Genomic DNA, 25,849 nt, shown 5'->3' with positions numbered 1-25,849 from the left:
CTTTCTCCACTCCATATTCTGTGAATGTCTACTACACAACTCTCCGTGATGATTGCTTCTAAACAACTGCATAAGAATCCAGGGCACTTTGACTTAATTATTCTTCTACAGTCTGGCATTTCAGTTATTCCTAATCTTCTACTCACTCAGTTACGGTTAGAATGGACACTCAGACTTCTTGGCAAGTTGCTTTCTAAAAGGGGTCTAGTGGGGGGGTAACACTGTCAACGATAACGAACCCCCAATTTACCCGATGACGTCAACACTGACTTCTCTTTCAAGGGTGCTTCCCCAACGCGTCATTACCCCTCCATTTCCCTGGATGTCAGTTCCAACCTTGGGTCTCGCTATGCAGCTGGCCTTCACCTGTGCCATGCCATCATAAAAGCCTTTCTTCCAACTACCCAGGACACTTCATTCCATTTGTTCTTACCACCCTGACCTTCCAGTCCTGCTGATGGTGTTTTCTTCGGCCTGTCTCACTCCCTTCCTAGATCTGCTGTTATCTTGGGACTCCCTTCTTTGGCTCACTCAGGTCTAGTTCTTGCTCTTTACTCATCAACCTCCGAAGACAAGACTTGGGCATTCCTTGAGTCTTTGACACACTCCCTGTGAGCCCCAGTTCTACAGATCTAGGAGCCTAAGAGTCAGACCCATTTCCTCAGCAGGTTATCTCACTTCACTTTCTCTGAAGATCTGTACACAGCTTTCGATCTTTCAGCTACAGATCCGCTTTTTTTTTTTTAAGTTTTTTAAAATTTTTAATTTTTTTTTTCCCCAGCCAACAGAAGGCCAAAAAATTGTCTTTTATATAGCCATTATGCGAGGGGAGGGGAAGTAAAGGAGCGCAGGCAGTCCATGTATAGGACGCAGGAAATCTCAAGCTGGGAAGTCATTTTGTGTTCAAGAGGACAACCAATGACATCAAGACAGACGTGACACTCTATGGAAAGCTCAGAAATACTTAGGAGGGCTCAATGAGAAAGAACAATGGGAACAAAAAAAATTAAGGCTGCTGGGGAACCTGAGTCCATGTTAAGCTAGGATTAACTATAAAGAAAGCTTTGTGTGTGTGTGTTTTTGCTTTTTTAAAATGCAAGTTTGACTTGGGGTTGATGGACACATAAAGAACAGGGGGATTAAGTTTGGAGATACAAAGGTCTAAGGATACTAGCTCCTGGGCGCCCAGGGAGCACACTGACTTGTGGCAAGCACACACAACACCACACAGGTGACTCAAGCGACGCTGCCACTTGTCACTTAAGGCAGGAAGCACACAGCGGAGTTAATGAAAGGTTGCCAGTCCGCTTCCTTATTTACAACGTAAGAGCCTCTCCTGTGGTTCTCAACCTTCATTAGGCACTGCTGTGATCTAGCGACGGTTGTCACCCACTCTTTAAAGGCAAAGACACGAAGATTTACAGGGCAAAGCTTCAGGTCTCAGGAATTCACAATCAAACACACGATGAACGGGTTAGAAAACAAAAACCCAAACCTTAAAGAACACCTGAAATGTAACATATTTTTTTGTTTTTGTTTTTGTTTTTGCATGAAAACCACGGTAAGGTCTATAAAATGTGGTGATGGGTCGGGTCACAGAGACAAATCCACATATTGTAAAGGGTTACACAGTCAGTCTCAAGGGGGGTTGGGTGCACACCAAATGGCTGTGGAAGTTAAATGTCTTTTTTTTCCACACAGCCAGGATTCAAAGACACATGATCTTTCACACTCACACCTTCACAGGACTATCTAAGAGGTAGGGGACAAAATAGTCCATTACTGGGAAGGATACTAATGGGGTTCAAATGATGCACAGTAAAGCTTCCGCAGGATGGACAACACTTACAAATATATGCTAAATTGTTGCTCTCTTCCTCCTCAGGAAAAAAAAAAAAATCAGAGCCCCAGGCTAGGTAGCTCTGTATATAGTAAACTGTAAATTCTATATATAGCACACTAAATCCAAATATATGTATCAATGATTCGCTGTGATTTGCTCATTTATATACACGGCATGAATCATGTATGGGGTATGAAAGGGATGCCATTTACAGTCGATTGGGGCAACCTCTGTGGTCTTGAATATGCACTGGGTTTTCCCTCAATCTAGTTAGTTACTGAGATGAAAAATGAGATGTGTGCTCTATCTTTCCTGAATGTACACTGATGTCCATAGGGAAGAGCTAAGACTGAAAGAAGTCTCTGCTCTCAATCTCTACTTTTCAGTCTGAGTTCTCCAATGAGATGATGAGATGAGAAGTCCGGTATGAGAATAAGCAAGATGAATTTCTATTAACATTTTGGGTTGGTTTAGGCTCTCGCTGTGAGTGTTTTAAGGGTCTGGTTCTGGGAGGAAGGTTTGGTTTTCTTCTGTGTTTCCTCAGCCAGTGTGAGAATTCTGGTGTCTGGCGAGGGAGAGGCGGTCTTGGAAGAGCTGCCCGCACACGTCGCACTTGAAATACTTGTCATCATCCGCCTGCTCGGCCCCGCTGGCGCTGGTGCTGGCGCGTTCAGGGTAGCCGGGGACTCTCCGAGAGCGTTGGCGGGCTCGAAGATGATCACGCTGGCGTGGCTTTTCAGGTGCTCGCCGAAGGCTGCGCTGGAGGCGAAGGTTTCTGTGCACTCGTGGCAGTTGTAGTACGGTTCTTCGACCTCAATCTCTTCATCTTCGCCTTCCTCTTCGGGGTCTTCGATGTCTGCACCGTCAGGCTCGTCGGCGTCTCCCTCCGGCTCTTCGACATCTTCCTCTGGCTCGTCAGCCCTCTCTTCTGGGTCTTCGATGCCGGCTCCATCTGGCTCATCGGCATCGCCATTGGGCTGCTCCGCCTCTGCATTGGGCTGCTCCGCCTCTCCGTCGGGCTCGGCAGCTTCTCCATCTGGCCCTTCGGCCTCTCCATTGGGCTCTGCGGCCTCCAGCTCAGGCTCTGCAGCCTCCACTTCCGGCTCGGCGGCCTCCACTTCCGGCTCGGCCGCTTCTGCATTTGACCCCTGGATCCTCAGGACTTCTTGTGGGATGAGGACATTGGCTTCGACCTCTTGGGCAGTGGCGGCTACTATGTCCGATCCCCCTTCTCGCTCGGGGTGGAACACCATGCGCTCGGTGATGACCGTGTCGTCGAGGAAGGGCTGCCCGCAATCTTTGCACTCGTACAGTGGGATGTGCTTCCTGAGGGGCTCGGTGAGAAAGGAGGCGTGGGTGTAGGAGGGCCCGTACTCATAGGGCTCGTCCTTATGGACTTTGGTGTGGTGGTCTCCGAGCTGTTTGGCAGTGAAGAAGCATTCCCCACAGATCGTGCACTCAAAAAGCTTCTCTTCGGTCTCGCTTCCCTGGTACTCGGTGAGGGCCAGGCCTTGGATGAAAATCTCCTCCGTCAACTCATTCTGCTCCAGCATTTCGTCATCCCTGTGCTGTCTCATGTGCTCGTTGAGGGCGGAGCTGTGAATGAAGCCTTGCCCGCACTGACGGCATCGAATGGCTGACCCAGTAACGGCGGCGGGTTCCTCTCTGCAGCGCGATTCCTCCTTGGCCTCGTGACGGCAGGAGAGCGATGAAACCATCATCGCAGGCCTTTACAGAATACAGCTGGTCTTCTTCATGGACTCTCTGATGCTCGAGAAGCAGTGAGCTGTGAGTAAAAGACTCCCCGCATTTTGGACATTCGTACAGCTTCTCTCCAGAGCATTTATTCTCAAATTCGCTGACGGGGTGGCATGAACTTCGGAGGGTGCGTATTCGCGACTGTCAACCAGATCCTTTCTGCTGTGGACATCCTGATGGCTTGTGAGGTCTGTGAGGTCAGTAAAGCCCAGTCCGCAGTCCTGGCATTCATAGATCATGTCGCCGGCGTCATCTTTCTTGTGGTCATCAGAACCTGAGGCCTGAATGGTAGTGTCTTTCTTTGTTCTGGCCGTGGGACTCTTCACCATGGGGCTCCTCACCATGGGGCTCCTCACTGCCCATCTCCTGATCAAGGAGTCCATTGTCATGGGGCTCATCACCATGGGGCTCCTGGCCATTGGGCTTATCACCGTGGGGCTCTTCGTTGCGCATCTCCTGATCAAGGGGCTCCTTGTCCTGGGGCTCATCACCATGGGGCTCCTGGCCATGGGGTTCTTGGCCATTGGGCTCTTTGTCATGAATTTTTTTGACCATGAGTTTGTTTATCATGGGGCTCCTCGGCATATTTTTCTTGGGTATGGGTTTTCTGTACACTGAGGTTGTTGCTGGTAGCAGAGCGTTGTCCAAATTCTCTGAATTTGCGCACTTGCTCTTGAATGAAGCGTTCTTGGGCATAACTGGTCTGAGGGTCGCTAGGGGCCAGGCTGCGGATGACAGATCGCTCGAAATGTCGGCTCCCAGAGGGTCTTTCTCTGTCGTGAATCTTCTGGTGCTCGATGAGGTCAGACCCATGAGCAAAGGCCTCCCCACATTCCTGACACTCAAAGAACTTCGCTCTACGGCGGAATGCTTGCAGGTCACCAAAAGGCAGGGAGTGGATTACAGAGGCCTCACTGCTCCTGGTCTCAATGTACTTCTTTTTGGCACGAGCCTTCTGGTGTTCGCGAACACTTGAGCTGGGCACTGAAAATGTGACATCTTGATTAGATTCACGGGGCTCTCCAGAAAGGCTTGGAGGCTCAGCGCGGGGTACACCCGGGGGGATGGAATCCGTGTGGTTGCTGCTGTTGCTTCCTTCATAAGTGTCTTCTCCGGTAGGAATCTTCCGACGCTTATTGCTCAGCTCTGGGATGTAAATGGAGGACTCGCCCTCCTCATCGTAGCATCCAAGCAGGTCATTTGCCCTATGACGTTTCAGAGGTCGGGGAGCAGGCAAGCTGTGGAAGATGGATCTCTTGAATTCCTTTCCTTCAAAGATGCTCCCTCTGGAGAGGATTCTGGGGAGAATGCCTCCCGTGGTCTGGGTGCTAGACTCCGTCACTGATCTTGGTTTAGGGAACCCGAATGCGCCGCGACTCTTCAGAGGTAGTGCAGGACCCAAGCTGTGAATGACAGGCCTCTCATAGGGTCTCCCCTGGGAGCCGTTTTCCATGGTAGGGGACTTCGGCTTGTCATTGGGGTTGACACTGATGGTGAATGGCTTGTCATCTTCGTTTGTAGGTGGTCTTGTTATAGTATGACTCTTCTGAGATTCGGCAAAGGGCTTCTCATATCCCCTGCCCTCGAAGAAATTCTTTCGAGAACGATTTTTCTGGTGGTCACCGGGGTCTGAGCTTTCCATCAGTGCATCTCTGGCATTGTTAAAGTCGAACAGCTTCTCCCTGTAAGTTTTCTGGCGCCTTCTGAGGGACTGACTTGGGACAAAGGTCTCCTGGCACATCCTGCTCTTATTTTCGAAGGGGTTTCCTCGAGTGTGGATTTTCTGATGCTCCTCAGGGACGAGAGGTGAAGGAAGCTCTCCCCACACACCTTGCATTCATAGATCTTGTCTCTCCTGTACATCTTCCGAAACTCATTGAAGTTTGGACAGGTCAGAAAGGGTTCCCCGCGTTCGCGTTCGCGCAGCTCCCGTGCACGCGCACGCATGCGCTGGCGTTCGCGCTCACGCTCATTCTCTCTGTCGTCTGAGTTGCCTCTGCCATGGGTTTTCTGGTGCTCAATCAGGGCCGAGCTGTGCAGAAAGGTCTCCTTGCACACCTTGCACTCGTAGAACTTGTCTTTGCCATATATCTTCTGCAGCTCGCTGAAGGTCGGGCTAGGCATGATGGTGTCCTCGTTCTCCTGGTCATTGCATTCGGCAAGGTACTCCCTAGCATGGATTTGGCGATGCTCTGCCAGGGCTGCGCTCCTACTGAAGGTTTCTCCACACTCCTTACACTCAAAGCGTCTCCCCCCGCCCTGACCTTTCTGTACCTCATTGACAGCCACACTGTGGATAAAGGACTCTCCATACTCATAGAGATTCTCCCTAGTGTGCATGATCTGGTGCTCGACAAACTCAGAGATGACACTGAACGACCTCCCGCACTCATCACACACATACGGATCTGCCGGAAAATCGATCGGCTGAGACTCAGGGACGGGAGGGCAGCTCAGGTTACCCATGCTCATAGCCTGCCTCATCTCACTGCCACACTCAAAAGGCTTCTTCCTCACACAGCTCTTATGCTCGTGACCCCTCTCATCAGAATCAAAGTGATAACGCCGCTTCCTTTCCAGCACTCGGTTTCTGGAAATCAGGTCTGCATTGAACCGGAAGCCACCCCTGTACGCGCTCCCCTCAAAACCCCTCTCCTGGATCACTGACTCTCTTCTGTTGGACGCACCGTCCTTCCAGTTGTCACTGGGCCTGGGGAACCTCGGAGGTGGAGGAGGAGGAGGAGGACGCTCGTGCAGCTCCCTCGCTCTTGCGGATTTGCGTGACACATCCTTGATGAATTTTTCCATTATCACTCCATGAGAAGATTCATCCTCACAGATTCCGCGTCGGTGGGCCGGCTTTTTGGCTTCAGGCATGGGTTTCAGACCTGCAAAGAAACCCCACATGTAATTCTTCCCTTGTGCCTAAGCTCAGGACAGTGTGTGCGTTGCCAGTGGTGGTTGCGAATGTGAAATGTGGAAGTGTCTCCATGTGGGGGTGGCCTGTCACTCACCTCGGCTGGTGCTTGGGTAGGCACTTCTCTTGGACCTCGAAGAGTGGCCTTGTGTCATGTGAGAGTGTCGGTCATCTTCGGCAAGCTGTACTCCTGTTACAAGAACAAAAGGGCAGCTCAAATTTATGTGGAAGACGCAGACTCGGCGTCATAAACGGATCTTTTCCCCCCAACCACCCACAGGAAAGACCAACTGTCTCATATTCAAATCTTTGAATGCCTTTCATTTTCTTTGTATTCATTTTCTAATCGGGTGCAATCCACATTTTGACTCCCTTAAGTGCATTCGTACCTAGAAAACTACACAAAGACTCCATAGGCGCATGAACTCGGTACCCTCATGTAGTCTCTGCCTTTGGATCACTTTTTTGAGAGCCTCCATTCTTAGAGAGTCTCATTAGGTAGGTAGCCAAGGCTCGCCTCAATGTGTGATGCTCAGCTTCGGCACACAGCCCTGTGATTTCAGGCTCGTGCTACGATGCTCCTCCCCTACATCTCCATGTCTCTAACTTCAACAAATCCCCCAGATTTATGGGTTGTCACAGCAACTGCCTACTGCCCATTTAGCTTAGGTTCCTGAAGGAGTCCACATGGGGACCTGGGATCGGATAGAAAAAGTCTGTGACAAAAGCCATCTCCCTGCTCAGCCGCAGTCTATACAATATATTCTTCAACCAAAGCTAGACGGATTTCTTTAATACTCAAAACTCATTTCTCCACAGATGGGCAAGGTCACCAAAGACTTCCTGTGATCCTCAAGGTCCAAATATACTAGGCATGGACTCAAATAACTTGAAACAAAGGTAACAAAAGGCTCCAGTCACAGGATTGGAAGTGGCCGAAGGAAGGGCGTGCTTACCCAGTGAGAGCAGCTTTCTGTAGTTCTCCAGGTTGTCCTGAATTGGATTCTGAGGCTTCTTGTCCTCTTTGAGTTCCACAACATTCTGGTATGATTCAGCATCCTAAAACATCAAACATAGGCCTCTCAATGGAATCTGTCCCCATGGATGCTCAAAACGAGAATAATGTTGGCGACATGGGAGCTACGTATATGGAGTTATATAGGAAGTGCTCACGGTATTTGGGGTTCTGAGCGATCCCAGGCAAGTGTTACTAGGGGCCTACATCGTACCTACCTTGTGCTACACTCTGAGGCAGATCCCAAAGACGCATGACACATATTCCTTGCCCTCATGCAGCTTATAATTTGGTTGGAGAGAAAAGACTCATGAAACAATTAGAGAACAATAAACAGTAAATTGGGATACAGATAATAAATGCTACATGGGTTTATTGGAGGGACAGTTCAGGGTGGGCCTGAACAGTGAGCAAAGGTCTTGCAAAGGGCCTCCAGTGGGGCCTTGAAGTGGTAGGTGAAATTACAATATGTAAAAAGGGGCTGTTGGGAAAGCCCATGCAGGCTAAATAATCAGCATGCATGGTGCACTCATGGGAACAGAAAGAAAATGTGCTCTAGCAGACATTGGTCAGACTGTGTGGTTTTAAGCTCCCTCCCTGTCTCTCTACTGCATAGCATGGCTACAGAGTAGAGTTTCCAGTGTGTGTGGTTTCCAAGTAACTTAATGCATCCGAAGCTCTCGGCTTAGAGCTGTCTTTTTAATCTTAATAAATATTTCTCTCAAAAAGAAATACAAAACTGCCTGTCATACTCAGGAGAGTCTTCTCTGCAGGATTCTAAAGGACCTTTGCTTGTCACCCGAAGGCAGTACTGGAGTTTCACTGCCTTGGTGAGCTGCAATGTCAGGGGTGATGGACTGAGGCCAGAAGGGGATCCTGGAGTATGGAGAGGGTGCTGTGGGAGTCTACAGGCTTTGGAGCTGGAGAGAACTGGCGGGTCAAAAGCAGACTGCACCATGTATGAGCTGTGCGACCTTAGATATGGAAATCTTTCAGAGCCTCGGGTTCTTCATAGTAAAATGGTGAGAACTTGCAATATTGCAACGTTGTGAGTGAAGATTCCACAATGTGGTTATTGTTTAAATATTAAGAGAAATTATGCAAAAAAATCAGTGTTCTGATGTTAAATTTATTATTGTTCTGTTACTAGAAAGAGGCTGGGACTTTAACAGAGACATGGGAAATACAGCAAAAAGAAAACAAAACAAGCATCAGACTTGAAGAAGCTTTATCTATGCAACTGCTCATGTCTAGTTATTAATCAGCAGAGAACCACAAAAATTAGGGCAAAGAAATGAAGTAGAGCTTCAGAAATGGAAGTCTTTCTAGGTTAGGGCTGAAAATGAGGACCAAAACCACACTACAAAGAAAATTTCAGGAAGCACTACAAACTTCACAGAACTACCACCCCAGAAAGCTGAAGAAAGTCTTTTTTGGGGTCTCTCTCCTCTTTTCCATATGGTCAGTTCCTTGGAGGTAAGTGCTCTGTGCTACCCAGGTTTGGTGGGGGCATTGGAATTCACTTACAATGAAAGACAGGGCAAGCGGTAACAGATGTACCTGTGATGACACAGGAAACCAGAGCCCACAATAGGGAGGCTGCCAGAGGCAAAGGAAGGAGCCAAGAGTTTGGGAGTGTGGAAGACAAAAGGGTCACCATCCCTGGGACACCAGAGCCCAAGGGCGATGGCAGATGTATTATTTTTAATATCTACTTTATCTGTCTAATTTGCATAGATCAAAGTCTGAACTATACTGCTTCAATAAAACAAAATGGTGCTTTTGTACAAAGACAGGTTAATTTAAGTAGCCTTGAAGTAGTTGCTGGCTTTTTGTTTGCCATCAACTATGGTACCTCAAATGTTCATGAGCTGCAAACAAGTCTGAGTGCAAGAGGTAGCCTGAGGGCAATGCTAACATGGCACAGTTGGGGTTTTCACAACATGAGCTATACATATGAGCTATTAAGGGATCCACATGCGATTAAAAAGGTAGGAAGAGAACTTCCTGTTTTGCACATCCTCAAAACGTGATCTGCCCCATCTAGCCCCTGTGTCTACTCTGAGTCACTGGGGATCTGCGGCATCCAGACTTGTGCGTTCTGCAGACATGGCCCTTGGTTAGCAACTCTTCGCACACGGAAAGGAATATAAGCAGCGAAACTAGACGAAGCTCAGCTATCAGACACCAGCAGTGCAGCCCTTCTTTGGTTGCCAGATGCCTGGCTTTCACTTACTTCTGATCACAAAGCCTTTGCTTGTACTGTCCCTAAAGGCTGGGAGAGCTGGCCTCCAGCCTGGTCCATGCCTCCCAGCCCCTCAGAGGTCAGGTGTTGCTGCCTGAAGGCATTTTCCTTTGATCCAAGTCCAGACTCATGCTGTCATTTTGGTGAACATTCACACGGGCAACAGCATCTCAGAGCAGGGGTCCTGTCTGCCTTGGCCATGACCATGTATCCCAGGGCTTAGATGCTTAATTGCAAAGGAGATGACGGCCCTGGCTCCTCCCTCTCTTCGGAGGCCTAATTGATGCCAAGGGTCTCCTCCTCCTCTTCCTGTGTCAAGAGCCAGCTCAAGGCCCATGTCCTCTCCCCTTTTGCCAACCGCCCTACCACTGACTGCCCCTGAACCAATGACTGCTGTGACTGCTAACACAACGTGTCTACCACGTGCCAGACAATATACTAGGAACTCACGGCACACATGGGTGTGTGACTCACTGACTCCTCACAATGGAGCTGGGAGACAATCCCTACATCCATTTTCACTGATGAGGAAACTGAGGTTCAGCTTAGTCGAGTAGCCCAATCTCACACAGCAGTAGGTGGCAGAGCCAGGTTTGGGGCCCCTTCTCGTCAGCTCCAGAGCCTGTGTTCTCCCTGCCCAGTCCAATTTCTAGACTCCCAACTTTGAATGCCCCTGACTTCCTGGGGCCCAGGAAGATGTTTGGAGTCCTGCTGCTGCTTAACCTGTCACGTGACACACACACTGAGGAGGCAAGCACTCCTCTGGTTGTGCAGATCAATTAAAAGACAGGCAGCAGTGACCCTGGCCACTGGTCACCTGTTGGGATGGTCCCTGCCTCCTCTTTAGAGTGACTGAGGGCTCTCAGCCACGAGCGGGCATCTAGGGGCAGATGAAGACATCGTCAGGGAAAAGGCGGGCATCTTTGGTGTGAAATGAAGATAGGTTTTTTTTCTGGAAAGAAAGGAAACCTGAGCATACCTGGGATCGAGACTCATAATCCATGGAACGTCTGTCATCATCTCTTTCCAGTCCAAAATGTGGTCTTGACATCACAGGGAGGGAAAGATCCCGATGAGGCAGCCCTAGAAGGAAGAGAGGCATCAGAGGGGTGTAAGACCTGTTCCAACAGGGCAGGGTTCAGGCATCCCTGCCAACCTCAGAACCCACCTGGGATATGAGCGTGTGCAAAAAAAATGTGTATGTTTTCTCTGCTTTCTGTGGAAGGGCCTTGCAACATCCCAGCACCCCTGCCGCCTCCTTCCTTCCTATCTTAGAGTCAGACTCACACCACAGTTGTGTAGGTCCGGGCATGGTGTCTGCATTCTTGCTGTCAGTCACTGACTCTCTTGGGTTCCCTCATCTGAGACCAGAGATAAAGCCTAGAGGGTCATCAAAGGTACCCCCAAACTATTGGTAAGTGTGGTGGACTTGCAAATCTCTTCCTGATTACAATTTTAGGATGCACTGCTGCTAAAATGCAGCATCTTTCAAGTCCAGGAGAAGCAAGAGATAGTTTCTGGTGGCAGGAATACCAAGAATACATCGACATGGTGTTTAGTCATGGCATGCTAATTTGGCGGGGCGGGGCACTTGATGCAGTGTCTCCCCACCCTTGCCTGAAACCATAACAGGCATGGTTTCCTTACAACATTGCTGTACTGAAAATGTGTTCACTTTTCATGATCATATCTGTCTGTAGTACTTTATATTTTTTTCTTTTTTGTAGCAATACAGGTTTTCATTTTATATAGAAACATCTAGTTGTTTTTTTTTTTTTTTTTAAATATATCTGCTTAGGAAAAATGCTGAGTGAACAACAGCATAGGCTGACATAGGTACGCAGCATGAAACGGCTCTGGTGAGAGGAAGTGCAGGAAGTAGAGCTTGGGACTAGACATTTTAGTGACAGGAATACAACCCAAGTTGAGTGCTAGGGCCCTCTGAGGCCCTGTGCCCACAGCCTCTGTCCTGAGCCTCTGGCCAGCAGACGACTTACTGCTTCTGGGATTCCTGATGTATGGCCAGCGGTCTCGAGGCTCCACTTCTCTGCTTCTGCCCCTGCGCTCCTGGTCTCGGTCACCTAGGCAGGTCAGGTATTTGAGTGGTCAGAAGTGCTTTGACATGTTTGTGTTTCCTTCATGTGTACACACATGCCTCCTTCGAGGAGATGGCTTCCAACGTGGAAAGGTTCCAGACTCATAGGCTCAGTAGCTCTCCTACACACTTTTCTCAAGTGGGGCTTGCTTCACAGCAAGGACTGGAGTCAAGTCTGCAAGCTAGCTCCACTTCAGACCTCCCAACTGTTCTCTCAGTTTCCAAGTGGTCAAGTCCAAATCCAGGAAACGGACCATAGACCTTCTTCTATGTCTAGCACAGGCTAGCTGACTTTAAATTATACAACATTCCACTGGAAAGAACCTGAGAAAGTGGAACACGTGTCTACCCTAGGAGCAATTCTGCTAGCACAGCCTTAAGTAGATGATAAATAGTATCAATATTTCATTGTTTTAAGATCCCTGCATGTCATTCTGTTGTAGGTGTCTGTTTCAATATAAAAATGCCTCAATGAAACTGCTCTCCTCAGCTCTCTGAGTGATGCTCAACACTCTGGCATCCTCTGTGGCCTTCACAGAGGCCTTGACACCTCTGTGCCCCTTTATAATGGGGCCCCTGGTGGGGTGGGGTACTCACTGCTCAAAGAATGGGATGATCGAGGTGGTGGGGTTTCCCTCCCACAACGGCTCATGTCGTCGTCACTGGTCATGTCACTGTTGGTGTCGTCTGAGAAGACACCAGACAGTGACTTAATGCTTTTGCACAGCTGGCCTGTGTTCCCGCATACAGCCACCCCTCCCCAGCAGTTCCAGTGGTCAGAGCTTTCGTCTTCACCTCAACCCCCGACTTTAGTGGCATCTCTCTACTCCTGCTACTGAATACTGGGTAGGGAACATGGCTGCAACCATCTCTACTTCACTCCCACACAAAAGCAGCCAACAGGCTACTTCCTAGGGTAGCACACCATGACAGTAATGGAAGGTTCTCTACCTAATGGACTTCCTCCCTTAGGGTGGTCTACGTTTCTTCTGCTGGCTCAGTGGTAGTTCTTAGCTGGGGACAGTTGGTTTTCCAGGAATCATTTGGCCACATATGGAGACATTAAGCGGCCAAATCTAGTGGGTGGCCCTATTTCCTTGCCCCTCGAGAGAGAATGACTGGACCAGAACAGTCATCGGTAGTGCCCAGACCTAGGCCTAGGGAATGCTGTCCAAGCCAGCTACCTTTGACCTCTGCAGTGTCTCACCTTCCTGGTGGTACATCTTGTAATTCTCCGGTGGAGTGGTGACTTTTTCACAGTCTGTCTTGCTCACACCCAAGGGCTTGAGCTTTTCAGGGATGGCCGGCTGATCTCCTCTTGCTGTGAGGGTCTGCCTGTAACCAATCGAGGCAGAATTTTCAGAGCCTAAGCAGGGTTTTCCGAGGCCCAACAGATTCCACATACAGTAAGTTCCAAAACCTCTGCCGACAAACTTCAGACCAGCTGGGGCTTCTCCTGGGATGGCATCTAGCTCTTTAGTCATGTTACTCTCTAGCTCACACAGAATGTCTCGGGTTTGGTGGTAGGCAAGTGATTTGGAGTCAGTATTTCTCAAAGGTCTTATTTGGAGGAACCAAACACACAAATCAACAGAAAGCCTGTGGTAGCACGCATGGACCTGGACACTGGAAGGAGCTTTGTGCGTGTAGCAGAAGTCAAAGGCTGGGCACCAGCATGTGCTGCCCAGGGCACAGGAATAAGAATTGCCCCAGAACTACATCTGAGGAGCTCTCAGGCTGCGTGACAGTGGGCAGTTCATCTAGTACCTTGGACTCTGTCATCTGTGAAATGGGAGCAGCACCTACATTCCTTTATACCTTATCTTGAAAAAGCTAAGATTCCTAAGAAGTGTAACTTGGCAATGCACAGCATGGGGAATGTTCTCGAGGCCCCCAGCCAGGACTAAGATTGGATGTCAGTGTTCCTCTTTAGCCAAAGTGCTAAAGGGGAGAACACCAGAAATGGACCTGACCCTGCCACTTCTGCAGAGGAATGGACGACCATACAGAGATGTCAATGGTGCTCAACGATGAGCACTGTGGTGACAAATGATTACGTTTTCTCTTTGCTAGTTAGGCCTCGGAGACTACCACATCCCCATCGACTCTGTGTGCTGTCCCCACTTCAAGGCAGGGAACCCACTCTCCCATTTGTACCAGTACATTTCAGGTGCCAAGCAGGTACTAGTTGCTGGTAGCTCCCAACTACACAGTGAGGGACTGTTCCATTATTTCTATCAGCTCACCTAAGGGAGGCCAAGCCTCTTCCTTCCCTGTTACACAACCTTCTGAGGGGTGTCAGTCCCCAAACTTGGTTGGTCCTTTTGGGGCTGAGGTTAGCATCATTTCCTCAGGTACCGTCTAAGACGTGTCCACATATGTACGCTTAGTCTCTCTGTTGCCCAGTTGCCAATTGTCTTTTCTTTTGAAATAGAGTCTTTCACTGGCCTGGAACTCACCACATAGACTGGTACACCCATCTTCACCTTACCGATACTAGGATTACAAATATCAACACCACAGATTCTTTTTTTCTGTGTGAGATAAGGTCTGGAACTCAGTAGGTGGATCAGTTAACCTTGAAGTCATAGAGATAGGCTTGCCCTCCCAAGTGTCGAAACTAAAGGTATGTGTCACCATGCCCAGCCTCACACCTCAAGTAAAACATTTTTTTTTTTTTTGGAGACAGGGTTCCTCTGTGTACCAGCCTTGGCTGTCTAGGAACTAGTGCTGTAGACCAGGCTGGCCTTGAACTCACAGAGATCCGCCCGCCTGTGCCTCCTGAGTGGAGGGGATTAAAGGCGTGCGCCACGACGCCCTCCCTGAATTTAATTTTTGATATGGGTTCTGGGGATCCTCTCGGTCTTCATGCTTACAAAGCAAGCACTTTCCTGATGGAGCCATCTCTCCAGCCCAAAACAAACAATATTTTAAAAAGAGAGGGACGGGGGGGGGGGGGAGAAGAAAACAATCAAACCCACACCAGACACCAGATGTACCCTTTCCTATGATAATACAAAAAAAACTCATTTGTGAATTTAAAAAAAAAGGGAGGGGAGGGGCTTAGAAACAAAAAAAAAAATCAAAAGTTGGACACTATTCCTGTTTGTGTGCTTGCAAGAGAATGAGGAGACACTTGTGTGCTGCTTGCAGAATTTCAGATTTCATCAGAATGAGAAGTGTGTATATTCACTCCTATCAGCCCCACTGCTATGAATGACCCCTGAGATAGTCAAGAAATATGGCCATCGTTCAGTGTTGGAAATAGACAAGACGTAGCCTAGTCACCGGTCAATTATTATGTAGCCTTTCAAAGAATTAGGCAAGTCTAAGTAAATGGGTGCAAAATGGTCTCTAATATACTGATGTGTCAAAGCATCAGATGAAACACTAAGACCGAGGAGGAAGTCTAGCCCAGAATATCTCAGAAAGCCCACCAATACAAAGGTCTGACTTTGTGGTCCCATGAGTCTGACTTTGTGGTCCCATGGAGGTGGGAGGATAAGATAAAGATTCATTATATGCATGTATGAAATTTTCAAAGAATAAATAAAAGATATTCTTCTTTTAAAAGGTACTGGCTCAGAGATACACCTGAAGATGAATGGACACAACAGAATACTGAAGTATCCACATGTATACCCTCCTCCCATAGGACCCTGAGGAAAGGACTCATTTGTCTTTTTCATTGTTGTGTTTTATAGCAAATCTGTCCTGCCCATACATGCAAAAATATTTAATAAGTCGAACCTAGCAAAATTTAAAAAATAAATTATCCATGTCCACAAAAGACTGTGCTACCAATCCAAGGATGGTGCTCTTCTGGGTAAACTTTATAAAGAATTAAAGGGAAGAGAGGGAGCCCAGAAGCACCATTCCACATTTCAAGGAGCTTTCATACAATAAAGATCTCCCTCAAATAAATGCAAGGAGACAGATTAGTAGACATTGAAGGCGTTCCTCCAGAAGTGCGGAAGAAGGCTTTCCCTCTACCACAAATACCAGTCCACCTTACTTTGGAGGCCCTGACTAATGCAACTAAAGGAAGAGAAAGGTGGAAATCCTGGATTATTTTGATTATTATTGAATATACAAAAATATAATTATTTTGTATAATGCTGTATATTACATCGTATTATCTTGAACTGAAAAAATGGTAAATTTAGCAATAGTAAATCCCATTATTAGCAAAATAAATAAATTCCCATAAGTATGCTTGCAAAGTACCTACAAGTCTGGATAAATTTTTAAAAATGTATAGAAAGACACAAAATTTATATCCTAAATAAAGACATGCATAAAACACACACTCTTACACTCACACATATTTATTCTCTCTGTATGGGTGTCTCTCACATACACTCACACTCACACATTCTCTGTGTATCTATCTCTCTCTGTCTCTATGTGTGTGTCTCTGTCTCTCTCTCACACACACTCACACATTCTGTTTATCTATCTATCTGTCTCTGTGTCTGTCTCTGTCTGTCTGTCTGTCTCTCTCACATACACACACACTAGCCTTTCTTGTGAGGAGCTTTGACAAAGTCACAAACAACTTCTAGAGAATAAATGTATAGAGATGATGAGCACTCTACAAAAGCAGGTGTAGGAAAGGTGGGAGACTATCTGTAACATGACCCTGATGTATGAAGACATGTTCTGTCCAACACAAGGAATATAAGGAAGTCCAGATATGCACTTGTGTGGAAGTACATACACATATGGGGACTTAATTGACTGATACTGAAGGATTTTTAAATCAGGAAAAAATAGTTGGGTTATTTACATGTAAATTATTCTTAGGAGTAAATGAAAAGTCAATTTCAACAAAAGAGACAAGAACCATCACTTTATACTGTTGGATCTGTTATTCAAGCATTTATTTCCAAGATTAGATAGTCTTTGACCTTAGCAAGAGCCAGTGCTGAATCAAATCTCCCTAAAAAATGATGTATTTCAATTATACCTCTTTGGAAGGCCACTAAAGCCTGGTGACAAACATATTGTAATCTAACTAAAATAAGTCAATGTACCCAGAAGAGAACATGCCTCCTGAGTTTATTAATAACTGAAAGTGAGAACAAAGCCTTTTAATGTGTTGTAACCTAATCAGCAATTCACATTCTTGATGAATGCCATGGCTTTATTTCCTTACTATAAATGTAAAACACAGCAATACGTTCATGTACTCTAAAATAGTCAGTGGAGAAACTGTAAGCCACACCCACTGATCAAATTTAGTATTATTACTAACACATTTTAGTTTTAAAATTTTATTATTACATGTGTATGTGTGTACCGGTATGAGTGTGTGCATATATGTTCATACATGTGCATACCGAGGCCAGAGGTGGGCTTTGTGTTTCTTCTTCTATTACTCTCCACTTTATTGCTTGAGACAGTCTTTTGTTGAATCTGGCCCTTTTGTTTTGGCAAGACTCTCTGGCCACTGAGCCCTATGGACTCCCCTTCCCAGGCCCTCATTGCTCTGGTTATATGTATAGGCTACCACACCCAGCTTTTACATGGGCACTGGGGATCTGAACCCACATCCTCTGGCCTGCACAGCCAGTACAATACCCCTGAGCCACTCTGCGACCCCTACTAAAGACTTTTAAGCCTATACGTGTGTTGCTCTTACTGAAAAATACCGATTTGTGTGTAATAAAAAAGGATGCTGCTGCCTAAGGAAACACAATCATAGACGAGGAGCTTGAGTTTGAAATGGCTGGCGAATGACCTGATCTCACACGAAAACTACAGCTGTGTGTTTATCTAAATCTATGGAAGTAAATATAAACTAAGCTGGAAGAAAATGTTCAAATACATTCATGTCTGCTACTCATGAAATGGAGAGACCAAAAATAAAACAAACAAATAAACAAACAAACAAAAAACCCAACCCAAAACCCAACGTCTATTTAGGGTGTTATTTTAAATTCACAGTCAGTCTTTGGGTGCGGTTTATCTATGTGTGTGATTTTTTTTTTAAATTTGCAACTTTCTTATAATAAAGTTTAAAAAAAACTATTTGAAAAATTAGAAATAAATCTAATGATTCTTTCTTCCCTTTTCCCTAGTTTATTCTGGCTTTCCAGCCTCCCCACTGCTCTGCTGGGGTCCCCAGGACAAGGCCCCTTCCTCTCCGACTCCTGTATCTCCCCAAGCCCGCCTGGGACACCTGCTGCCATTTGCTTTTCTTCCCCAGTCAAGAGCACTCAAGCTCAAGGGGGGCTCTGAACTCCCTCTCCCCGACTCTCATTTCATCCTCTGTACAGACCAAGACTGAATCCCAGACCCATGGCAAACCTATTTCCTTCATGTCTTGACTCTCCCATGCCCCTCTGCTTTCTCTTCATGCAGGAACCTTAGCATAAGTGGATTCTAGCCAAAGGCACCCGAGTAGCCCACAGATACTTACTAGCCTGACTCTGAGCTAGGACCAAGGGAAGCTGATGAGAAAAGCCAAGTGATGCGGGCTAGGAATGAACCTGCCTTCCCATGCTGGGCAGAGGAGGATTGGCTATTATTCCACTTCTGAAGAGTTGTTCATAAACACAGAGGCATGAAACAGTCTTTTGTATGGAGAATAAGTTCAACTTACGACCTGGAATACGTACACCCACAGGTCAGTGCCATTGCCATTGTGGTATGTATGGTAACACTGATGCCAATCTTTGAATATTTTATAAGACTTTACTTCTGTCTCACTTCAAAATTAGAAGAGTGGCATGTCAATTAGCACAATGTATAAGAAAGATAGAATTTATTAGGTATTTCATCCCAAGTAGGGAGTGGGGAGCATTCTGATAAACAGGGACACACACATTAGGGGCTCAATGTGTCTGGGGCTGTGTGTGATGAGAGAAATCGTGTGACTTTCCAGTCTTTGGTCTCACGTTCCCACATCCCCATCAGAGGAAAGATGAGCTCCACCCCATCTCCTCCTACCCCATTTCTACTTACTTACTCTGGGCCCTCATCATGGCGCACCTACATTCAGCCCGCTAACTCATTCTACCTACCTCATTTAAAGGGGGCTGGAATTGAGAACTTTAAAGTCAGGAACCGAGGAGGTTACTCTTGTCATCTCTCAGGGACAGCATGGTGTGCAGTCTCTCCTCCTCCTCCTCCTCTCTTCTCGTTTGCTCCAGTCTCCTGCCTCTTTCTGCAGACCGGCATTCTCTACTTCAGTGTGTTCATGGAGTCCAGTGCTGTCCCAGTCCCAGGCCTCACCTCACCTCTCAGGTTCAGTGCCCTAACCCCAACAGGGTCATCAGCCTGCGTCCCTTCACCCCAAGGCTCCCTTTGGAAAGTGCGTGCTTCAGCCTGCTTTCTTCTGGTAGTGGGTCTCCCACTCACATACACTCAAGGGTCAGCTGGGATGCTTAGGACAAGGGCAGCTAGCTTCGTCGTCGTGGGACGACTTAAGAAGCGGATGACTCCCTAGGGCATAGGCATTGGAACTGGGTCTCTAGGAACTAGCCTCTGGTCCTACCTCTCTAAGCTTAAGTGTCCAGTCTGGTCCAATCAAAAATAAGAAAGGAGTATATATGGGATTTGGGGGGGGGGAGGGCAGTAATCTGACATGGGAAAGTGAGTAAGGAATGAATGACCTCTACCCTCTAGTCTAGTGGCTCTTCCAGGTCATCTCTATAACATCCTGGGCTTCTTCTACCCAACATAAGCTTAGCACTTACCACACTCCAGCCAAATCTCCTTATTGTTGTCCATTCTTGAGGGGTTTCCCCAAAGTTCAGAAAGAGAGGAAATAATAGCTAAGTGTTCAAGTTTCATGATCAGCACTAAGACAAGGCTACTTCAAAGACACAAAATGTCTTCTAGACCAGCGTGACATGTTTGACCTTATCTGAATGGCCAGCTGATCTTATTTATTTTAGGGGAGAGGGGCATGGGAATTTAAGTCACAATGCATGGCAAATCCAACCATCTACAGGCAAGAGATCTTCTCTAATCAGACCTAGCCTGAATGGAGATGGTGGAGAACAGGGCAATAAATAAAGAGTCTGGTCTTCTGATCGCCATAGCAACCAGCATCACAATGACCAGGTGGTCGCACTTGGCTGTCTTAAAGGCCAGTGCTATCAAGGTTCTTCTACCCCTTTTGTTCTGATTTCATACTCACCCATCAACCTCCTCATTATGCTTTCATTTCCCATGTAGGTTTGCCTACAGGGAGAGAATTTGCTGATCACACACTTTCCTATAGTTGGGTCCCTGCTATTTCCTCTCCCACCGTGAATTTCTGAACTGGATTTGAGGGGACAGGAGCATTTTTGTTTTCAGTTCCCATGTCACTATAGTTTTAAGGAAAGTCCCTGAGCTTTGAAAATGTGGGTCTACGCACACAAATCCTTCAGTACAGGAAGATCTCTAGCTCTTTGCAGGCTTGGAACCCGCCCCCCTGGATCCCTGGGGCCTTCCTGTGGGCCGGGGAAAACACCAACCCAGCTCCAGGGGCCCGCTCTGCGTGTCAGCCCCTCCCCAGGCAGCGCTTCCCTGCAAGCATAGGCAGCTCTTTTGCTAAGCACGTTTCCTTACTTTCCAGGTAGGTAAAAGGAGTTCTCATTCAGTAGGGAGTATACCACTCACTTCTGGAGTGCCAGAGCCTGGCATGATTCTGTCCCAAATGGGCTGAGTATCAACACTTGCAGATGGATTGAACAAATGCACAACCTTTGGATAGTCTGCTCACTTCTCCTCATCATGTGATTCATCATGTCTGGTCTGAATCAGTCAGCAAACTAGTAAAAAAGGGAGCAAGTTCTGTAAGGTCTCCCTTGATGGCACCACGCCGACATGCCCCTTCTCGTCTTCCAGCGGTGGGACTCTAAGCCAAGCATCTCTCACCCGAACTCAAGGTGTTCTCCCCGAACCAAGTATGGCTACCCTGCGCTCTGCAACTTGCAAGCAGATGGTCCCTACAAGTGTCCATGTGATCTGCATGTCACTCTTGTGGTTCAGACGCCTCAGTGGCTTCCCATTGCTTTTCTGGTTAAGCCCAAATACTTACCACTGATTTTTATGGCCTCTCATAATGAAGCCCCCCAACTTACCTTTTCTTACCTTTTTGGTCAGTTATTGTCTCTTCTCTTGCTCCAGACATCCTAGGTTTTCAGCTCTTCTCTGCATCCCTCAGGAACATCTTTGACCCCTCTGATCAGTCTATTCTCCCCATGAAACATACCATTTATAATCTTCAGAGCTCATTAAGGTTCCTGAGTATCTCAGGGAGGCCCCATCTGGCCTCTTCCCGATTAAGTTAATTTCTCTGTACAAATGTGTACTTTCAAGGGCATAAACTATACCATCATGTTTTATACATTTTTAATTCCCCCATTAATAAATACTCCATGAAGATACTTCCTTTTCTAGTTGAGATGGTGTTCCTAGTACATGACACAAAGAATACTCTAGGGTGGTGGCAGGTAAATAGAATTTCTTCTGCTCCTTAAATCACCCAGCAAAAGGCAAACAGGAAGCCTGAAGGAGTGCCTGAGCGTCAGGGGGGAAGACAGGAGACTGGAAAGGAGGAGCAAGGCTAAGAGGGGGAAATCCTAGCAATGTCATGACCCACCGGACAGGTATGTGTGTTCTCAGAGAGTACACATGGTATTCTTATGGTTGTGTGGCATATATGTACATCAGGAAAATGTCAGTGTGAGGAAGGGTGTGGTACTCTGAGGTGTGAGTAAAACTCACCTGGACCAGCCACTTCGCTGTTGGAGGACCTAGTTAGTCTTCCTCTTGCCAGTTGTCTCAAGAAGGACAGAAGATGAAGGAGGCCGAGCTGTGGAAGAAAAAGAAGTCATGAAGCACTGCATTTATTTTACAATTAGTGTTCTTTGGGTGGGAGGCAACCCCACAACAGCTTCACCTTTTCTTTCCCTACAAAGGCAGACATCAAATGAGTTCAGGACTCCACCCAGAATGAAAGGTCATGGGCCATCAATTCTTCCCAAGACACATGTTGCGCCCTGGACTTTAATTATAGCCTTTTCCTATGTCAAGGGCACTGAAGTAATTCCTGAGGTCTCTTGGTATCTTCAAGGGGACTCTGGATTAAGGTATCAATTCGAGAGCCTAATTGGTTACTAATTAGCTATGTGACATTCCCGTCCTCTAAGTGCAAGGAAACATGTTGCAGGTGAAAATTAGAGGAAAACAAATGGTCAAGGAGGGATTTAAAATCTCCGAGTAAACAGTGTTGGGAGAGCTCACCCATAGTTTGACAGCCAAAATAGCCTTCTAGTCGCTCTAGTCTTCTGGGTGTTGCCAGTGACTCCTCCCCCCCCCCCTTACACTCCCTCCTAGTACCCCCCCCCCCAACAACCTCTTCCTTCCCACTGCGTCTGACTCCACCCTTTACCTTCTGGTACCTATGTATGAAAAGAGTGTCCGCAGTCAACTATGTGTGGATATAAGATGGAGGCACTGCGACCCCTGCCCTCTGCAGCACCCAGGATGAAACCTGTTAAGGTCCCAGTCCTTAGCCCACCAAGATGACACGGGGCTCTGCAGCTGCTACTTATAAAAAAGACAGCCTCTCCCTCAGACCTGCTGCCTACAGGTGACATGCACAGCCAGGGCGGGTGGGGTGAGGCTGTGAGGGCTACGTCATCTGGATCGACACCGGCAAAGCAGAAAAACCAGATGCCCCCTAGCGGTCAACAAAGATGGAGCCGGGGAGGGTGGGTGAGGCTGTGAGGGCTACGTCATCTGGATCGACACCTGCAAAGCGGAAAAATCCAGATGCCCCCTAGCGCTCAGCAAAGATGGAGCCGGAGGGAGTAGGGCGCTGCCGTCGGTACCAGAGAGCCCCGCCTTCTGGTCCGCCTCCTGCCGCAAGCCCAGATGTGAATGACATCTGCAGAGAGAACACCAGGCGCCCCCTTGTGACCAACCTAGAGGGCGCCAGGGTGGGCGGGCTTCTGTGGCCCAGTCACTCAAGAAGAGAAAACCCCGCCCTCAGGCCCGCCCCCTGCAGCCAACCCAGCTGTCATTCAAGATGGCGCATGCGTCCTAAACGCACCATCAAAATTGGTGCCATGGTAACAGGGCTCTCGCTGGTCCTTCCCTCCGGCCTTCCCCTAGTGGCCACTTCAGCTGCTACTCAAGGTGACAGCTGCGCAAATAATGCCAGCCAACCCCCAACCAGGACACGCGAAGATGGCGCCCAAGTGGGCGGGACTCTGGAGTCCGGGCCATAGCTCCGCCCTCGGGACCTCCTTCTGCGGCAAACCCAGCTGTCACTCAAAGTGGCTACTGCACCATTAACGTCAGCAAAGATGGCGCCGAGGTGGGCGGGGCTCCCTTGCCATTCAAGGCCGCAAGAGGCCACGCCCCTCTGGCTGCGGCTTCTCGAAGCGAGCCAGGCCAGCTGTCATTCAAGATGACACGGGGCCCCTCAGACCCACCCCCATAGCCAACATTGGTTTGCACTCAGGGTGGGCGGGGACATGTCGCCCGTCACTCAGGAGGGTAACCCCGCCCTGCGGCTTGCCCTGGCACCCGGATTAGCTCGCGTGCAAGATGGCGCCCGCGACGAGAATGCCAGCGGCTCCCTTGTGGCCTGTAAAGATGGCGCCAAGGTGTCTGGGGCTCAGGGGCCGGCCACGCGGGACCCTCTCCCTCTGGCGCCTGCCTCTCATAGCCCATCAGTCCAGCCGTCACTCAGGATCACACCTTCCTGCGGTCCATCTATGGCACACAGATGACGCCATCCTGTGTGGCCCCATCAATCATTGCAAGGAAGCTCCTCCCTTAGACCCGCCCCCCGACAGCTAGCCCCTCTGTCAGTCAAGATGGCGTCTGCGCCATACTTGTCCACGGCCAGCAAAGATGGCGCCCGGCTGGGTGGGGTTCTGCGGGTACCCAGGACCAGAGAGGCCCTCCCCCCGGCCCGCCTCTTGCCGCAAGCAAGCCCGGCTGTCACTCAAGATGACACCCGCAGAGGGCGTCACACACGCCCATCCACCAATCAAGACGAGAGCCCCTCCCTCAGGCCCACCCCCTGCCGCCGGATGGGCTGTCACTCAAGATGGTGCCCACATCGTATTAGCGCTCCCTCTTCGTAACTCCTCCCAGCCACGCCCCCTTCCTGCCAGCAGCCTGCAGGACGGCGTCAGGGTAGGCGGGGCTCTGCGGTGACTCAGGCCCAGAAAGCCCCTCCCTCTAGCCCGCCTCTTTGCACCAAGGCCGCCCAGCTGTCACTCAAGATACCAGCTGACGACATCGAAGCCCTGCCCTTGGCCAACAAAATGGCGCCAACGGGGTGGGCGGGGCCCTATCACTCAGGATGATAGCCCCTCCCCTAAGGCCCGCCCCCCTGCATCTTGAATGGCAGCCCACACGGTTACGTGTCTGCGGCTGTCTCTGTCACTCAGGACGCTGGCCCCGCCCTCGGGCCCGCCCACCGGACATGGGGGGGGGGAACCACAATCCTTGACTGTAACCCCTACAGCGCTCCTCATAGATGGAGCCAGATACACCCCAGGGTCAAAGGACACATCAGACGGGGACGACTGGAGGGGGGCGCTGCCCCCCAAAAACCTAGCCGCAGAAAAATGACCAGAGCGCGTCCACCTATCGCGCCAGCCTTCAGATCGAAGGCCGCGAGGTGGCAGCATTGGCGCGGCAACCTAGTGGCCGTGCCGGCTCCAGACGATGCCCGGGGGGACTCAGACCACTGCGCCAGTCAGTCAGGACAATAACTGGGGTGCATCTTTGCGGCCAGTCAGCATATGAAATATAGATATCGTGCCCCAAAACACTTAAATTTTAACTTTGGCCTTTGCGTCTCCTGCGCCAAGAAACGAGAGCCGCGCATGCGCGGCAGTCCGGCTACCCATTCAAGATGGCGCCGGGTGGGCCGGGCCTGCTGCCTCCGCCTCTGCCCATCACTCGGCCTTAGCCCCGCCCCCTGCCACAGGAAGCCAATTGAGATAAGCCTGCGCCACCAACCTCTCTCCACCCTCCAAGATGGCGCCAAACTGGGCGGAGCCCCAAAGTATCTCACGGCCTCCGCTCTGGCCCCGCCCCCACGCCGCTCTTAGCTCCGCCCCCATGCTGCTCTTAGCCCCGCCCGCCGCCACTGCGGCAAAACAAGACCCGCCCCAAGGACAGTGCCGCACGCACATAGCGGTAGATGGTTGGATTGCGGAGACCCTGCTCGCCAGGCGCCCCGGCGATCGGGTTAACCGCAGAGCCCCTAGACTCTTCTGAGCAAGGGAAATGAAACCACAGAAGAGGTGACTCAGAGACCGCACTCTGATGTCCACTTGGGTGGTCTTATGACAGGACTCGGGCATCGTCTGCCGTGCAGACGAGACAGGGAGCCTAGACTCTGCCGGGATCCTGGGTGGTTCGCCCCTAAAAAGATCCTAAGATCCTAAGATTCCAGGACTCCGAGGCTCCGAGGCCTCGATGATACATGGAGTACCCCTCAGGTCTTAGCCCCAGAAATTATATCCCCGCGGCAACACGGCCGCTCGTGGCGAACCACCTTTCCGAAGGCGCAGTTTTTGCAGCCTTGTCAATCACCCGTGGGGAACTGTGACATGTTTTCTGCCGCTCCTGGCCCGCAGCAACGCACCCTGAACACTGTCTGAACTCTGCAGACGGGTATCCAAGAGGGTGCATGCCACTGGGCAGGCAGGTAGCTGGCTGACTTACCTCCGGAGCACCGCACTCCGTTCACACACCCCGACCGAGGTCGGCAGTCTAGTGCGCCCACACTGAACCGGGCGCCCAGCGGCGCCACCAGCCCAGGGTGGACATCTCTCTGCTTCTCCTCCAATGCTCGTCCTCCCGCGACTCCTGACTCCCCAGCGTCTGCAGCAAGGGCTGCGGGACACCTCCTTGTCAGGGTCCTCTGCAGAGGCGGAGCTTCTTCTCTGACCAATCCGAGACCCTGTCACCAGCCTCGGTCCCTCGCCACGCCTCCCACACCT

The 25,849-nt window shown here is 49.3% G+C and overlaps 1 protein-coding gene across 1 annotated transcript; it reads right to left on the bottom strand.

The window, feature by feature from the left end:
- Nucleotides 1-776: 776 nt before the first annotated feature.
- On the bottom strand, nucleotides 777-25,758 carry LOC114687074 (paternally-expressed gene 3 protein-like). The gene is given in 17 exon segments (XM_028861772.2): nucleotides 777-2,529; nucleotides 2,532-3,495; nucleotides 3,498-3,536; nucleotides 3,539-3,714; nucleotides 3,717-3,901; nucleotides 3,903-4,147; nucleotides 4,149-5,395; nucleotides 5,398-6,489; nucleotides 6,616-6,708; nucleotides 7,475-7,577; nucleotides 10,758-10,861; nucleotides 11,776-11,859; nucleotides 12,471-12,560; nucleotides 13,081-13,208; nucleotides 18,902-20,641; nucleotides 21,600-21,687; nucleotides 25,572-25,758. Coding segments are annotated over 15 exon segments (4,701 nt in total). The 5' UTR covers nucleotides 18,907-20,641; nucleotides 21,600-21,687; nucleotides 25,572-25,758; the 3' UTR covers nucleotides 777-2,383.
- Nucleotides 25,759-25,849: the final 91 nt, after the last annotated feature.

This window comes from Peromyscus leucopus, chromosome 1 (assembly GCF_004664715.2).
Source record: "Peromyscus leucopus breed LL Stock chromosome 1, UCI_PerLeu_2.1, whole genome shotgun sequence".
In the NCBI taxonomy this organism is placed as follows: Eukaryota; Metazoa; Chordata; class Mammalia; order Rodentia; family Cricetidae; genus Peromyscus; species Peromyscus leucopus.
The sequence above is the reverse complement of the archived record's forward strand: the minus strand, read 5'-3'. Positions and strand labels throughout refer to the sequence as shown.